The 18,383-nt window shown below is 31.9% G+C and overlaps 1 protein-coding gene and 1 non-coding gene across 2 annotated transcripts; both read left to right on the top strand.

Annotated features, from left to right (window-relative positions):
- Window positions 1–4,521: 4,521 nt before the first annotated feature.
- Window positions 4,522–10,626, top strand: LOC126712607 (protein S-acyltransferase 21). The gene is made up of 10 exons (XM_050412002.1): window positions 4,522–4,988; window positions 5,868–5,984; window positions 6,073–6,145; window positions 6,669–6,871; window positions 7,499–7,567; window positions 7,786–7,857; window positions 8,065–8,193; window positions 8,954–9,034; window positions 9,114–9,320; window positions 9,548–10,626. Exons 1-10 carry the CDS (start codon window positions 4,944–4,946, stop codon window positions 10,460–10,462), a joined length of 1,911 nt encoding a protein of 636 aa, XP_050267959.1. The 5' UTR covers window positions 4,522–4,943; the 3' UTR covers window positions 10,463–10,626.
- Window positions 10,627–11,559: 933 nt separating this feature from the next.
- Window positions 11,560–11,631, top strand: TRNAD-GUC (transfer RNA aspartic acid (anticodon GUC)). The gene has a single exon. It is a non-coding gene; the product is annotated as a tRNA-Asp (tRNA).
- The last annotated feature ends 6,752 nt before the right edge of the window (window positions 11,632–18,383 follow it).

Raw genomic sequence — 18,383 nt, forward strand, 5'->3', positions numbered from 1 at the left:
AATTTATAGTTCATTAATATTAAATTTATAGTATTTTACACTCATTAACTCACTTGGTACAAAAATTTAAAAACTTAAGTAGACATATGGCACAAACTTAAGTGAATAAATGATTATAGAATGATTCCCACATAAATTTGACACATGATGCAAAATTGGATTCTAATTTCAAATTCTAATTGATTTTTTTTTTTAAAGATTTGCCTATATATATATATATATATTGATTCTATGCAATCTAGAGGAGAAAAATAAAGAACATAATTACCAAGACTCCCCAACTATATCTTTGGCTCTATTATAAAGTTCGAGGCAACTGCTTTGAGCCAAGCATCTATGCAAGTCAAAGTCCTTTAACTTCTAGAAATATAGTACTTGGGACTCTCAAACTACTAACTCTATTGTTAGCTTCATTTTAAATTTTTATGTTAAGGAGTGTTAAATTTTAGTTTAGTGTGTCTTTAAATAAACTTAAAATTTTCACCTTCAATTAATGTATAACTTATTAATTCTTTTAGTATTTCCCACTTTGTTTTTTAAGCATATAAACTAATGAAATAAGTTATCCAAATTTCTATTAAAATAATAATAATAATAATAACAATAAGTTATCCAAATACATCCTTACCATGGGGCAAAATTGCAGAGGTAATTGTAAAATGGCATATAACAATATTTTTATTACAACAAGTAAACAAGGGTTCCTTTTTAAATGATACTACTTGACATTACTCAATTACATTTTTATTTTTAAAACATCCTAATGTTGTGAAATGTTTAGTGTTTCCCTAATTTTTTTTTTTTATATACATATTTTTATAATTCGTTAGTATAATAGGGGAAGGAGAAATTGAATCATAGTAAAATTGTAAATGAGGTCGGGCTATACCATTGAACTACAAAAGTCTTGGCCAGTGATGAAGTCATATGTAGATTAGGGGAGCCATGACCTCCCCAAAATTTTTGAAAATTATTTATTTGCCTGCCCATATGTTATAAATCTATTTATGATTAGAACCTTAAAAAAAAAAAAATGCTATTCGGGCCCCTAAATTTTTTTAAAATGTTTACATTCTTTTAGGTGTAATTATGTTTATAGATAACAACCTAAAAAATTAAGTCATAACCCTCATAAAATATATTTACCCATAGGATATAAATATAGTATAAGTGTTTTATATGTGTGTGTAAAATGTAATATCTCTCCAGCTATGGTTCTTTCTTTTTTATTATGCCGTTTAAGTCTTTATTTTTTATTTTTTTATTTATCACGTTTGTACAATTAATGGTTCGATTTAATCACAATCTCGATCCAATATATTGTCAGCAAATTGCCAAAAAAAAAAAAAAGTATTACATCTAATATTCATATGACTGATAAATCTTAGTCATAGAGTACATGACATGTGACTTGAGAATATATTTTTTATATATAATTAAAAATATATATCCCTATCAAAAAAAAAAAAAAAAATATATATATATATATATCAAAATAAAAACATAAAATATAAGAATTCTTCAAATTATTCTACACATAAATTACAATAACGCTATAAGTTTCAAATCCTATCATATATATATATATATATATATATATTTTTTTTTAAGTATAGTATTTTGCTCTTTAGATGTAGAGTAATTAAATATAATTTATAGAAAATTACATAAATATAAGATTAAGGTTAATAACGAATTGGGTTATGGGGGCTTTGTCAAGAAGCAGGAGCTGGCTGCATGGCAGTATTTAACCATTTTTACCATTTGAAAAAACAAAGTTAATGGCAGCCAATCAAATATATATATACTTTTTTTTTTTCTCTGCCACTGCTCTATGACAGTCTGACTCTTCCAAGGTTTTTTTTTTTTTTTTTTTTTTTGGTTAAGAAAAAAATTGATCATATTTTTAATTTGAGAAATGTTGACACCACCAAAAAAATGCATAATTATTACAAGTTGTAAATAGTAGAGATATAAACCCATATAGATTAATTATTTTTTATCTATTATCCATAATTGGTGAATTATGATAAAAATTGTGATTAATTATTTATTTTGGTGACACTGACAGTTCTCTATTTTTAATGGAAAATTTTATAATACTTGGCACACAAATCGTGCGGAGTTGTGGACCATACCATGGAATTGACCTGTTAACAGAAAGATGATTTGATTACCTTTATAATCTCTAGATCAGCGGAGTTACCTACTTAGCGAAAATAAATAAAAGAACCGGAGTTACCATTCCAACCTCATGTACATTATTTGATAGGCAGACCAGATCAAACATCCCTAAAAAATAAAGAATCTGTTTGTATCCATTAAAACCTTTAAAAAACAATATTTGCGATCTTATTATTTCTGGAGTATCGTTCACAAATCAAAAGTCAAAAATTTTTTTTTTATAACGATAATATAAATGTATATGTATAAAACTCTTTGTTAGGAAAAAATATTTTGTATAAAATAATACCATTTCATCCGTATTAAAATCCAATAAATAAGAGATATATGTGCAAAAATAACTGCCTACTAACATATATTTTTTATTTGTTAGTGAGGTAGTTATTTTTTTTGTAGACATTTCTCGTACTTATTATTAGATTTTTATATCGCTGACATAGTATTATTTGATATCAAATACCTTCTTCATTTCTAGAGACTTCAACCTTAACTCTTTCCTCCATCCTATAAAAATTTATACTTGTGGAGCGATTATCATATCAAGGATGCGTGATGGTAAAAGTCAAAATTAGATTTCTTTTTGTCCAATTCTAAACGGTTTTATATTTGTAATTTTTAAGCAACAAACTATTAAGTAAAAATAGACCTCATTACTTAGTATATTATGTGCAATATAACTTGTCCCATAACTTAGAACCTTATTCTCTAATTTTTGTGTGTATATTACTTAATAATAGAAAAAAAAAGACATTTGTTAGTTTACATGAATAGTACAATGTAAAGAATTTTAGCTAATTTCTCCAAAAGTGACAAATATTTTGCTACAGTGTACATTTTACACGGCCCTATACATTCATTTAAAGTAGTAATAATTTTCCAAAAAAAATAATAGACCTTAAAGTGAGGTATTTGATAAAGGGACCACATTAATATCCCCTAAAAAGAAAGAATCTGTTGACCAAAAAAAAGAGAGAGTATCTGTTTGTCTACATTAGCCCCTAAAAAAGAATATTTGTGATCTTAATTTTGGAGTATCATTCACAAATCAAAAGTCGAAATTTGATTTTTTTTTTTCCTTTTCAATTACCGAATGACATTATGATCGTAAAAAGACCGGTTTCATTGGTAAGCAAGAATAAACTCTAATGAATTTTGTCGGTAAATATTCTTAAATAATAAAAATAAGTCTAAAGACATTTTTTTTGGATATAATTATTTGAGATAAGAAGTTATGATTAATATGAAATAAAAATAATTTTAATGGCCAAAAGACTTTTTTTTTATTTATTGAGAAAATGGCCAAAAATCTTATATCTTAATTGATTAACACATTCTAGTGTTTTCAACCGGTAGACATTTTGGTTTCAAAGCTCCTTCACTCTTAATTACTAAATTATATATAAAAAAAAAAGGTGTTAAATCCAAACGAAAATAGTGTCATACCCTTCAAAGATTATCACTTACAAGATTTTTTTTTATAAAAAAATAGTAATAGATCCAAATGAGAGTAGTGTAATATATATTCATCAAATATTACTCCCAAGTTAAGATTAAAAAAAAAAAAAAATCTAAGATACAAAATTTTTACAAAATTTTTATAATTAATCTTTGATATGGTTTGTTATGATTGTTGTGCGATGGTAGATGATGGACAAAACTTATGTACCGTGTTTTAGATGTTATTCTTTAGGGTTTTCTCTTAAAATTCAGGTATGTGATTACTTAATTAAAAAAAAATACACTTTCATCTCATAAGAAAAAAAACCACATAACATAATTTTTTTTTAATACAAGATAGAATTCTACTTTAACCTAATCTAAGTGTACATGTGTGTGAAACTCCCTCTTGCAGACTTGAACCCCGACCTTTATCCCTCACACCTCACAAGCACTTATACTTGTGGAGTGACTATCATACCAAAAATGTGCAATGATTCACATAACATAATTTTAAAATGGAAACTTAAAGAATAGCAATTAATTACTGTACATATATTTTACCCATAATAGATTTAAGTGTAATTCCATTTATTTAAAGAAGAAAAAAAAATATTACACCAATAATGACAAGCCGTTGCATCGTTAACATTAACATTATTAAGAAAAATGTTATGCAAAAAAAAAAAAAAAAACTATATTTACATTAATTAAAAATATACAAATGGATTAAAAAAAAAAAAAAGAATTTGCTATTCTTAAATGAATATTTTTATAATTATTGATTAACAAACCGGTACCCTAGGGCCCTAGGCTAACGAGTAGAGTACCAAGACCCATAAAGAAAAAAGAAAGAAATAAAAGAAACTATAATTTCAAGCCGGCACAGACGGTGTGACTTTTTTATTAAAACCTGGTCTAACAAGTCACTTCTTTTAGTCACTACGCTTCTTCTTCTTCTTCTTCTTCTAGTTTAATGGCTTTTTAGTTTTTAATTTTTAACCATTAATTGTTAGTCTCTACAAATCCCAGTACCCGAAATCAACTTGACGGGTCATCTAAAGACCCGTTTTTGCCATCTGGGTCGAGATTGAAAGTTGAAGAAACTTTTTTCTTTCGAAAACCTTATGGATTAGCGGTGATTAGTAAAAGAAATGAAGAATGCGGGTACTGAAACTAGTGGCTCTGAGTTGCATTTACGATGTGGGGCTTGGTTAGGTTGACTTTGTCGTATTTCTTGCTTTGTTTCTTTGTATTTATTAATGTGGTCTTGTTGAGGAGTTCGGACTTCGGAGTGAGTGTTTTTTTTTTTTTTTTTCATCATGGCTCGGCGTCATGGATGGGAACTTCCGGCACACACGTTTCAGGTGCATTGTTGTACTTACCTTTGGTAGTCTTAGGTTCTTGTTCTAAAACTTTTCTTCTATTTCATTAGGGTCCTTTTGAAATTCAAACATTGCCCAGTTTTTGTTCTAAAACCATATCTTAAAAAAAAAAAAAAAAATTCGGTTCCCCTTTATATATGTGTGTGTGTGTGTGTGTGTGTGTGTGTGTTTTTTTTTTTTTTTGCATTTAATTCTGTATTTTTTTGGTTTAATAATTGTTACTATGTTTTTCTCATCAATTATGTTGAATTTAGTATGTTGTGTGTTTGTTTGATAAGTTTATCACTTTTTTTTTTTATTTTTTTATTTTTTTATTTTTTATATATATAAAAAATAGTTTTTTCCCAATTTGTATCAATATCTCATTGTGCTTCTTAGGATGTAAGTTTCTGTATCTATTTTTTCTGGAAAAAAAAGAGGTTTCTGTATCTATAAGGTACTGCTTTGACTTTTCTTTTACCTGTTTGGTTGCTTTTTATTTTTGGGGGTCCAGTTGCTCGCTTGTTGAGATATCCTAGAACTTGGAAATTTCGTTCATGTGCTATGTTGCCTTGAATTCTGGGAAACAAAAATTTTAAGGCTGAATTGAACAGAAATTTCGTATTGTAGTTTACTAATTTTTTTTTTTTTTAATTTTTTTTTATAATGATATGACTAACTACATGTATGGAAGTCTGATTTAGCCTTCGGTTATCGTGGTGAGGATGGAGATAATAAAGCAGAATTGGAATCATATTATATGTTTTTGGATTTTTGGATCCATGTTTTGGGATCCCTAACAGTTGGTTCATGGTATCTGCCTTCTATGTGATTTTGACAGTGCATAAACTAATACCTTTATATTACCCCCCATCTGTACAGGTTGTGGCTATAACAGTTTTTTTCTTGCTCTCTGTTGCATATTATGCCTTTTTTGCCCCCTTTCTTGGAAAGGAAATCATCTATGAATATGTGGCACTGGGTGTTTATTCTGTCTTGGTAAGCACAGTCCAAAAATTTTCATTTATTCTTCATAATTCCATGATGAGTATTTTGCCATTATCTAATTACTTGATTTCCATTTCAGGCACTCTCTGTATTTATTCTTTATGTTCGATGCACTGGTATTGATCCTGCTGATCCAGGAATTCTGCTTGAAGGTGATAAATCATCTGCCTATAAATAACACAATGACACATATCTGCACGGTTTTTTTTTTCTTGGTGTAATTTAGTTTAAATTTTATTTTTTAAGGTTATGATTAGAGAAGTATTGAATTGGAGATTCATGTCAAGGACAATCATTTATTAAGTAATTTCAAGTAAATTGGATTAGTAATTGGGATGGTTATAATAACACACCTACATGTGTGTGTTGGACAATTCAAAAAGATTATATTGACTGATGGTCCTGAAAAGTTTTCTAAAAACAAATGGTTGCAATCGCTAAAGGATGCTAGAATTTTTACCCAAGAACCTCCTTGATAGGCCCAACCTTTGAGTTTTTGCAACTTTAATGACAGTAGCAAGCATACACATTTCTTAACTTGAAATATAAGAATGATACTCTTTTTTTTTCTTTGTTGGTATACAAATGCATAAGTTTAGGGTATGAGCAAATCCTTATGCCTTTATTCTTTGCAATTTCTCATAGAAGCTACATGGTGTGTGATTATTATAATAGGGAATGCATCTTCTATTGAAGAACCCAGCAAGGTAGGATTAAAGGATGGAGGAAACTATAATAGGCATGGCTCGAGTTATTGTTCAAAACTTGGAGGTTTCTTTTGTGGTTTTCTTGTAAGAGAAGATTGCTACAAAGATGATCTTCTTCAACAACAATCCGGAGATGAGGATGCTTTATTCTGCACATTGTGCAATGCTGAGGTACAAGACTTTTCCTGGCAAGGTTTATTTTGATGAGATAAAAGAGAAGAAAAGAAGAAGTTCCATTTCAATTGCATGCAATATGGATTTCTTATATAGCACTACTTCCTCACAAACATGGTGCCGGACAAACACACAAACACAAAGTTCCATTTCTACTAACTTTTTTTTTTTTTGGTTTCTTTTCTGCTTTAAACTTGTGCAAAGAAAGCTGGAATCTAATGCTTTAATTAGCAGGAAGGATTTAATTTAAAAATCTGCAGCTTGAGTCTCATCTCGTATTCTGCTTTGCATGTTAGAATTACATATCTTCACGTAGACATTTCGTGTGTGAACAAGTTGCCAACTTGCCATTAGGGTCTTTATACTTTTAAAAACAGATTTCAACCTTTGCTTTTGTATTCAATGTTTGTGTGATGCTTGTTTTTGAAACATACTGTTGTTGTACAAGAATGGGGGAGTTTCATTTTCATCACATTACATGGTGCTTTTCATTAAAAACTGGAATTAGTCCAATCTTCATTTACATACAAGATTACAGATGGAGAAGTTGTTAAAAGGGTCACATTATGTTCTCTCTCCCTCTCTCTAACTTATTAAAAATAAAATTATTGTTTATTTTTTTAGGTTCGCAAGTTCAGCAAACATTGTAGGAGTTGCGACAAATGTGTCGATGGATTTGATCATCATTGCCGGGTAAGCTATAAAATTTTTCTGATGTTTGTTCTTGTCAGTCTCTGGCTCATGGACTTTAAGATCTTGAGTTGTATGGAAATATCCAGGAGTGTTTCAATAATGACTTCATGACTTTTAAAGGTGTTATCCCTGGTTTTGATTAGTAAGTTTAAATATCCTGCCTATATCTCTTAGCTATTGTTTTGGTATGACTAAAGCTATCTGCATCTATGGTGCAGTGGTTGAATAACTGTGTGGGGAGGAAAAATTATATCACATTTGTGTGCCTCATGGCAATGAGCCTTCTTTGGGTAAGCTTTAAGATAATATGCTCTTTGGACTTCTCATTCTCCTTGGATTATGATTTATTTATTTTTTTTACATCCTCCAATCTGAACTAAATTTATTTTCTTGGATTCATTTATGTGAATGTGTAACCTGTTTACATGAGGTTTCTCCTCTATTTCTAATTAAGTTTTATTACTTATAAAATAGAATTTTTTGTGTGTTTATAACAGCTTCTTGTTGAATGCGGGGTTGGCATTGCTGTATTTGTCCGATGCTTTGTTGATAAAAAGGGGATAGAGAATCAGATATCTGAAAAACTTGGAGATGGATTTTCCCGGCCCCCCTTTGCTATTGTGGTGGTATGTTTGCTGCCTTGTTTGCCTTTAGGCTTCAGATTGTATTATTGTATATTTTAGATAATATTATGATTTTGCACTTATCCAAAAAAGATGATATTATGATTTTATCAGTGGATTGGGTTTTGAGATTGCAGTAATATAGACCAGTATTGATCTAGTTCATGTGATTATATGCCTGCAAGAACTGCCTTGGGCTGGCACCTATATCCATCTTGAGAAATACCTCATCAGGCATAGCCACCTGATTTTTCCTTTTTGGTGGTTTTATAAATTTTACACATTGGATTTGTCTTGATAAGGAAACTGTCATAGAATCAAAAAGAATTTTTAATGTAATCATTAATGCATCACATATTATGCTCTTACCAAGTGATTCTATCAAATGGATATGTGGGCCTTATTTTGGTTTCTACTCATGTAGTGGTCTAACTCAGATTTTGTTTATGGAACCAATATATGGTTTGGCTAGTGTTTGCCTCTTTATATAATCCTATGTAGCTTTATCTGTGTATAATGCATGCATTGCTTCTAAGTTATGTAGCCAAGCTGAAGTAATAATATTGCACTGAGACTTTTTTTTTAAAGTTGCTTTTGCTTGAAATGTTTTAAATGCAAGTATTATCCCTCAATTTTCAGTTCAATTTTAACATGCTGCTGCTATGATTCACTTCTTTTGATGAATAATTAATTAATCTTTACATACTGTGGTGACAAAGGAATTATAAAGTCCTAAAAAACATAAACTTTATAATGATTACAGGCCTTATGCACGGCAGTTTCTTTTCTAGCCACTGTGCCTTTGGGAGAACTATTCTTTTTCCACGTGATTCTGATCCGAAAGGTGTGTTCTTTAAACGACCTATACTCCCTCTCCACCTCTCTATTATGCATGTAGTGTACCATTTTTGTTTTTGCTGCAGGGTATTACAACATATGAGTATGTTGTTGCCATGAGAACACAAAGCGAACCGCCTGGACCGTCTTTAGATGGTGGTGATCAACAAAGTCTGGCATCATCGCCGACTAGTTCTGCTGTGACTGCCATAAGTGGAAAAAGCTCTCTTGGAATGGGCTTGCAATATAAAGGTGTTTGGTGTACTCCTCCAAGAATCTTCATGGAGCACCAGGTATTGCCACCTTTATTTATCATATAGAGGGGAGAAAGATCTAGATTGACTCTTTGGTTATATTTTAATAAATATGTTCCTGATGAATTCATGATTAGATTATCTAATTGTTTATTAAAAAGAAATTTTGGTTAGTCTTGGCATATTGGCACATGCATTGTTGTGCAGTCCTTCAATAAGGTGAATTTTGTGCAATAATTTATCGACTTTGGGTCTCTGATGAACAGGATGAAATTATACCACATCTGGAGCCAGGACGCCTACCATCCACAGTGGATCCAGATGCGGTGCAGTCATCTGACATGGGGAAAAAATTAGGCCAGCGTCCAGTCCCAGTCCGAATCAGTCCATGGAAACTTGCTAAATTGGATTCTAATGAGGCAATTAAAGCGGCTGCAAAAGCTAGAGCATCATCATCTGTGCTTCGTCCAGTCAGTTCTCGATCTCATCCATATGATGCTGATCTTTTATCCAGTAGCAATGTGAGTGGAAGAAGCAGTCCAATCAGTACTGATCAAGGGTTTCACAACAGAAATGCTAGAGCTGGGACATCAAAATTATCTCCTACCAAGAGCTCATATCCACCCAGTCATGCCAGCAAGGAAGATACTGAAACATGCCATCATAGTAACAGTAACCTTAGCAGTCCTCAACTTTCCAACATTACACCTTCACCAATGGAGCAGCGGGTTTCAAACAGAGATCATTTGAATCCCATTTATCAATCATCAGCAGATCAATCTCCTCGGTCAATAACACAAAGCGAACAGATTGAAACTGTAGTTCACGAGAATTTGGCACGAAACCCTGTGAGAAATATCAGCTCGGGTCTTGCTGAAAACATGGGATCTTCAGTCTTTTGGGATCAAGAAGCTGGGCGTTTTGTTTCCTCATCTTCCAGAGGTATTGGAACGGAGCTATTATACACAGGTCCATCCATATTTTTTGGCGGTCCTGTTGTGAATGAACCTGCAACCAGCGGGACAAGAAATAGCAGCTCAGCAGGTGCTGGCCTAAATAGAGGTTCCGCAGCAAGTTATCAGCAGGGTAGATCACAGAGGGGTGGCCAGCTTCCTGTATTTGTTCCAAGTAATTCCCAACAAAACCAGTTCTCGTCTAGATTTCCTCGACCTAGCCACTGATTCCTTTTTCTAGGTACATAGAGCTAGATCCAGGATTTTTTTTCTTCTCTTATTTTTATTTTTTAAACCTTTATGTGCAGATGTTGAATTTCTGTTCCATATTGCTAATCTGTGGGCTAACGCTATCACCAATTCACCCCAAGGGTAGTGATTTCAGTTTTTAATTATTATTATTATTACGTTCACTGTGTTCTGTTGACGGTGCACTGATCGTTGATCCGTGCACTGTCAACAGTAGCCAGAGCAATGCGGGTGGCATGGCTCTGATCGGAATTAAACAGCGTTATGTTTAGCTTCCCAAATGTAATGTCCATTTTTGGTAAAAGGGAGTAAAGGATACTGTTCACACAAAAGAAGCTCCACAGAAATGGCATCCTCCTCCACAGTCAACACAAAAGTGGCAGGGAGGGAATCTAGGGCTCAACCAACAAAAGAATTGCGCAAAGCCCAATCTCCCCAAAGCGTGAGCTGCACCATTAGCTTCTTTTAAAAGCTTCAAGAAAAAGAGAAAAAAACAAAGCAGCTGGACAAGCCAAAAATGTCACGTAGAAAGTCTCATTACCCTATTCACAAATGTAATATCAGAGTTTATTGGAAAAAATTTGTCTTCCAAATGGTTGGAAGGAATTTTCTTCAAATTTATCCACTGTGTTGTTGAAAGGATTATCCACATGTACTTTTAGTTAGATGACATTTTTATGGAGCACGTGACTTGTTTAAATAATATACATAAATAGTTTTATAAATCACCACGTAATGAGTTGAAAGAGATTGCTTTAACCGGTTTGAAAAAAAACTTTATCTAGTTTTATTTTGGTTGTAACACTATATTTTTAATCTTTTGTTGCTTAATCCAAAATCATGGGTGAATGTGTAAGTTGCTTTGGTTTGATGTACAAAAACAAAATGCAATTCTCTCTATATATTTGTTTACTTTGGTCCGATATATAATCGGATTCACAAGTTTGTAGATCAATCTACCTGCCCTAATTGCATTACATGATTAGAATGCTTTTCCTCAAGAAATAAAAAAGATTAGAATGCTCTGGCCGAATCCATTTGATAAGAAAAATAAAAGTGAGAGTTCATAACAACAAGTCGTTGTAGTATAGTGGTGAGTATTCCCGCCTGTCACGCGGGTGACCCGGGTTCGATCCCCGGCAACGGCGAAATCCTTTTTTTTTTTTTTTTTTTTAACTGCTTAAGCTATTGCGCTATTGCTTTTAACTAAGCCAATGAGAGAAATAATATGTTAACCAGCCTGATTATATGCCCATCAAACTAGCAAAGGAGAAAATGAAAAGAAACATAATTGGCGATGAACTTTTGGCCACATGCTAGGGTAATTTAATTCCCAGCCAATAATTCATGAGTTTTTATTATGAAGAGTAGTAAAAATTGTTTATAAATGTAATAAAAATAGTAGAAACATATTTTATTTTTCATTTGCTACGATTGATTCCAAATCTAGGTAATCCATATGCAACTATAACAAAAAAAATACAAATATTTGGCAAGTGGCTAGAGCTATTTTGCCTCTTCTTTCTACTGCATAACAATTTCATTCTTGCAATTCTAGAATAAACATGACTTTGTTTTTTTTTTTTTTTTTGAGAATCAACGTGACCACATGTACAATACCAAAGATGACCAAAGTTAACCCCCATTATCTTCAATTATGGTTTATGGCAACCAGAACCTTTACCTGGTCCAGGCAAGTAAGTGCATGGATCAGGCGCAGAAGGTGGAACCAGTGTTCGATGTCTTGAAATCGACACCTTAACTGTCTCAAGTTTTGATTTCATGACAACAAAATGCCTTGCAGCTTCAACAGGCTTGCTGTTAAAAATCAGCAATGCAAGAAGCAGCGCTACCTTTACAAGGTTGAAGAAAGTAATTATTCCCGAAAACATGTTTTGCTTCATCAAGAAAAGGATGTGAATTCTATTTGTGTTGGTTATGTTATACAAGTATAATGAGAAAAAAAAAAGGCTAAATTTATAGAAAAACATTGAACCGCGGTTCTGCATATGAAATGAGGACTATTGAGATAACAAATTTTACTTTAATCTTAGTCACGCGGAGACATAAATATAATTTTAAAAATAATGTAAAACCGCGGCAACGTCCATATTGAGATATTACATGATGGAAGTTTAATAGAAAATTGAATTTAAGGATACGTGTTTTAGCAAACATTTTAGAGTAGAAACAATTGTGTCATGTTTTGGACGTGGCCGTGTAATTGTATTCAATTCTTTTTTTTTTTTTTTTTTTTAGAAGTCCATTTTTTTAATTGGTGAAATTTAACATTAATATTGTTGTTGCTTGTGAGGGCATATTTGTTTGTTTGTTTTTTTTATTTGACTAGGTACAATAGAACTATGAAATATGGAAATAATGAATCATTTTTTGTATTTTGCTAAATATGAAATAGATATTAGTTTTTATTTTCATAATTTTTTTTTTAATTTTTTTTAATTTTTTTGTTTTAAGCTTTGGCCACCCCAGGTTTGAAACTTAGTTTCGTCCCTGTCTGTGATATCCAATTTGCTGATACATTAGAATACTCTAGTTGGCTAGAGTTTAAAGTCAATAGGAAACTCTCAATGCCTATATGAAAAAAAGACAGATTTTTTCTACAAATTAGTTTGGATGAATTTTTTTTAATCCACTGTGTGACGATTTAGCAGTCAACTAATTATCTATATAAATAGTGATTGCACGTTCTTTTGTGGAGAAGATGATGTTTGATCAAAGATAGAAGCAGATGATTCATGGCTTGTGATGAACTTCTTCAGAAATAACTTCACTTAAGATCAGGAAGACAAAAAAAGAACGAGTCTTTTTAGTTCACATATAGGTGTTTATGGCTAAGAAGACTATATATAATTCCAATTTTTATTGCTTTGAATTTAAGATTTGCTTACAAATTTAAGTTTTTGATCATTTGCTATCCAATATTAGTTGTGGGTGTTTTGAGATCTATCAAACTTCAATTTTTTGTTGGATTTAGAACAATATGTAGTTTGATATATGAAAAAAAGTTATATATATATATATATATATATTCTATTAATCCCATTGTAATCTCTTCTCTCTTTTTTTGGCTAAATTTAAGATGGGGATGTTAGATGCATTGAACATCAAATTTTGCATTGCACAGTGATTAAATTCTTTACATGCAAATTTTAATACTATGAGGTTCTCTCTCTCTCTCTCTAAAGATTCTATTAATAAGGCTAAATCTTTTTGCAAGGTGATTGTGTGACTAAAGTTCTTATTTATATATTTGATTTTTTAATCAAAATTTACCACTGTACACGTGTTTTTCTTAAAAACACAAAAACTCTACGTGAACCACACTACCAGCCAATAAGTCTCTTGAGTTAGGTGCAACCATGAGCTTCTCAATTCTCTTATGTGGATGACAAATTTCAATGGCTATAACCATGAAATATTGTTTTGAGGGTAACCCATAATTATCTTATATTAATTTTTATTTTCTGTAGTTACATATTTTTATTTTGTTTCAATAAATTTTAGGCTCATGGGCTTCTCTCGTGTAAATCATGTCAATATGCAATATTTGAAACCTTTTGACAAATTTCAACACATCTTGTTTGTTTTGTTTCAATAAATTATATGCTCATAATCTTCTAATTCTTCATTTTTTTGGCATTTTAGAACTTTTAACATATTTTTGCAATACTTGAAATTGCTTGACAAATTTCACCAGCAATGGTCATTTATTATTCTTTTGAGGGTAATTATTTTTTCTCTTATATTTCTCTATTCTATAGTCTCACACACACATATTGTTTCAATATTGTGAATGCTTTAAATCTTCCGAATCTTTAAATATATAATAGCCGAAAATGTTTGATTTTTCGTTAATCTTATGATATTTTGCTAAGTCATTTTCGAGGTCTTACAAATTTCTACATTACTAATATTTTTTAATTATAAAAAAAAGCCCCATTAGAACTTAAGATATTTGGAATTCCAAATAGAAGAGTTTTGCATTTTTGGAACTTTCTCTTTTGTTCACATATATTAACATTTTAATTATTAGAGTTAGGGCTCTTTGAAACCAATTAGAACGGTTGTTCCCATAAAAAATATATAAAAATTAGAACAATTGTTTAAAATGAGTCCTATTAGAACTTAAGATCCTTGGAATACTTGGAATATAGCAGAGATGAAGAATATATGGCGATGAAGTTTTGGCCACTTGCTAGGGTTTCATCCCAAACCAATAATTCATGAGCTTTTTATTATGAAGAGTAGAGACCATTATTTATAAATATAAATCTGTGTAATCCATATGCAACTATTAAAAAAAAAAAAAAAAAAAAAAAAAAAAAAACAAACAAACAAACATTTGGCAAGCGGCTAGGGCTAATTTGCCTTTTCCTTCTACTACATAAGAATATCATATATTCTTTCAATTCAGAATAAATGTGATTTTTTTTTTTTTTTTAAAGATCAACTTGACTATAAGTCTACAACACCAAAGGTGAGTAGGTGACCAAGCTATGCTCCGTTATCTTCAATGATGGCAACCAGAACCATTACCGGGTCCAGGCAAGTAAGTGCATGGATCAGGCGCAGAAGGTGGAACCAGTACTCGATGTTGTGAAATTGACACCTTGACTGTCTCAAGTTTTGATTTCATGACAACAAAATGCCTTGCAGCTTCAACAGGCTTGCTGTTAAAAATCAGCAATGCAAGAAGCAGCGCTATCTTTACAAGGTTGAAGAAAGTAATTATTCCCGAAAACATGTTTTGCTTCATCAAGAAAAGGATGTGAATTCCATTTGTGCTGGTTATGTTATACAAGTAGAATGACAAAATGGCTAAATTTATAGAAAAAATTGAGCCGTGGTTCTCCATATGGAGTGGGGACTATTGAGATAACAAAGTTTACTCTTTTTTTTTTGCTAAATAACAAAGTTTACTTTAGTCTTAGTCACGCGGAGATGTCCATATGTTTTTTTATAATGTAAAACCGCGGTTACGTCCATTTTGAGATATACATGATGGAAGTTCAATAGAAAAATTGAATTTGGATACGTGTTTTAATGACAGCGCTTTTCTAAATTGGAAATGGGAGATAGTATGCCATGTGTTTTAACGCTTTTCGGCGTTCACCGCGTGGTAGGTCTGCGATATTCAACTTGCTGATATATTGGAATGCTTTGGTTGGCTAGAGTTTAGATATGATGATCAAAATGAAGTCATGAAGTATATGGTTTAATCACAATATTCCCAAAAGTTAAAGGTAAGTAATGATTTCTATGCATAGCAAATGCAATGCAATTCAATCCTAAAATACACGGTAAAACAAATTTAATATAGAAGGTATAATGATATAAAGGTATATATACTACAAGAAAAAAGGCCTATTACAACAAGTAATATTACAACAACAAAAATAATTGGAGTAATATATATACTATTGCATCTGTGAGTTGTTTTTTGTTGTAATAGTAACTTAAATTTATTACATCAATTAAGATTGTTGCAAAAATTACCATGTTACATCTAAATGTGTTGTTGTAATAACTAAACCTTATTTTATTTTGAAATATATTGATGCAATAAGTAACCACTTATTTCACATCAAAATATATTGTTGTAATAGATGAAAAATATACTTTTTGTTGTAATAGTAACTTAAATGTATTACATCAATTTAAGATTGTTGCAAGAATTACCTTGTCACATCTAAATGTGTTGTTGTAATAGTTAAACCTTATTTCACATCAAAATAATGTCGTTGCAATAAGTAACCACTTATTTCACATCAAAATATTTTGTTGTAATAGGTAAAACCTTGTTTTACATCAAATGAAGTTGTTGTAATAGATGTCAAGGATGGCTTGATGCATTTGGGGGTTTAAGGCAAAAGCTGAAATTGAGAGTTTTTATATATTTAAGGCAAAAATACACTTTTTGTCCCTATATTTTGAGCCAATTTTCATTTTGGTCTCTACTTTTTTGAAGCGCCTATGTTGGTTCCTCAAAATCGAAAATCATTACCATTTTGGTCACTACTGTCATCTCAATAATGGAAATTGTCTACGTAGCAAACCTTCAATCTAATTAAATTAAATAATAAAATAATTTTTTGTTGCTTTTCATTATTTTTTTTTTTTTTTGGGAAGAACATAAGAAAATAAGAACATGTTCTTCTTGTTCTTCCCCAAATCAAGACATGTCCAACTAACCCGAGAGCTCCGGCGGTCAGTGGTGGGTTATAGATCCCAAAAACCGACTCCAACGATCGGCAGCGGGTTACAAATCCAATAAACCAACTTCGGTGGGTTGGTTGGTGGGTTCTCTTCTCTAAAACTCGCCTCAACCAACCTGATCGGAACCTTACCAAAATTTGGCAATTCAAGTTTTTTTTGGCAAGTTTTTGGTCAAAATACTTTAGATCCGACGAGATTTATGCTAGATTCGGGGATATCTCACTGAATCTAGTGAGATCTCAACCAGATTTGGTGGAAATCTCATCGAATTTAGCGAGATCTCACTAGATCTGGTGAGATCTCCGCCAAATCTGGCAAAATTTTGTCTAAAATAAACTATTTAGGCTGGATGTTTCCACCGTGGATGGTTTGTATCGAACTGACCACTTTCTGGCACAAATTTGACCGCTCTAATCTGACTCCCTCTTCGGTTGGCGACAGGTTTGAACTCCCTCCACTCGATTCTGTTAGGTCGGTCACAGGCTGGGTACAAACCAGACCCAGATTGACTCGTGGACACCCCTTCAAACACATAAACTCAGTAAACAAACCAATCTCCAATGAACCCATAAACCTATAAATTTTCTTCGAAAACAAACACAAAAAACCCAAAAAATTTAGCTTAAATAGAAAATAATAAATCCCAAAGCCCATATTTTCTCAAACACAAGCAAAATCATCAAATTTCAAAGTCTAGCTAGCCACACCCCGAAATCTCCAAAGACACACAACATGCCACACCCAAAATCTCCATACTTTTTTCATGTTCTTCTTCCCTAAAACCCATGGCCAAAAACTCATTTTCCCCATAAACCCAAGCCAAAAACCTATATTCCCTATAAATCCATGTCGAAAATCATTCTTCCCCATAAACCCATGTCCGAAAATCGATGATGTGAACTTTCTTTATCTCATGGTCTAATCCAATGGCTGAAACTCATGTTTGACGACTCATGGCCACACCCCATCAATTGAACACTATATTATCATATTTCTCTCTATCTCTCACTCTCTAAATATGACGTAAAAAAAAAATTAAATATTACATAAACTGTTAGGCTATGTGGAGTTTAGTTGTGTTTGATCCGAATGACAACCCAACCCGAAATGATGTTGCATGGTTTTTAATGGCAGATTTTTTGAGGCTTAGTCCATAGAACGGAGGCTTGGGCCGATAGGTCCAAGCTATAGTGCTCATTGTGAATCCTGTGCGTAGGATATAGAAACCGTTTTTTTGGTGATTAGGGTAGACACAAAATTTGACAAAACATTTCACACTTGTTGATGTGGTAAATATGATTTTCAGACCCGGATCATTCAAACAACTTGAAAAGAGAAAGATTCAAAGTTTTTAAGGTCGGACCAAGGTTCAACTGAGGTCGAACTGTGATAACGTTATAATTAATATAATAATTATTTAAAACATAAATAAATTTTTGGCCCGTTTTGTAGCCCATTGTGAATCCTGTGCGCAAGATATAGAAACCATTTTTTTGGTGATTAGGGTAGACACAAAATTTGACCAAACATTTCACACTTGTTGACGTGATAAATATCGTTTTCAAACCCGGATAGTTCAAACAACTTGAAAAGAGAAAGGTTCAAAGTTTTTAAGGTCGGACCAAGGTTCAACTGAGGTCGAACTGTGATAACATTATAATTA

Source organism: Quercus robur, chromosome 2 (genome assembly GCF_932294415.1).
Source record: "Quercus robur chromosome 2, dhQueRobu3.1, whole genome shotgun sequence".
Lineage (NCBI taxonomy): Eukaryota > Viridiplantae > Streptophyta > Magnoliopsida > Fagales > Fagaceae > Quercus > Quercus robur.

Bases quoted from the DNA above. Each gene is read 5' to 3' on its own strand.
- LOC126712607 (XM_050412002.1), top strand. From the start codon at position 4,944: ATGGCTCGGCGTCATGGATGGGAACTTCCGGCACACACGTTTCAG. The intron at 5,985-6,072 runs GTAAGCACAGTC...TTTCCATTTCAG, and splicing joins TGGGTGTTTATTCTGTCTTG to GCACTCTCTGTATTTATTCT. The intron at 6,872-7,498 runs GTACAAGACTTT...TTATTTTTTTAG, and splicing joins GCACATTGTGCAATGCTGAG to GTTCGCAAGTTCAGCAAACA.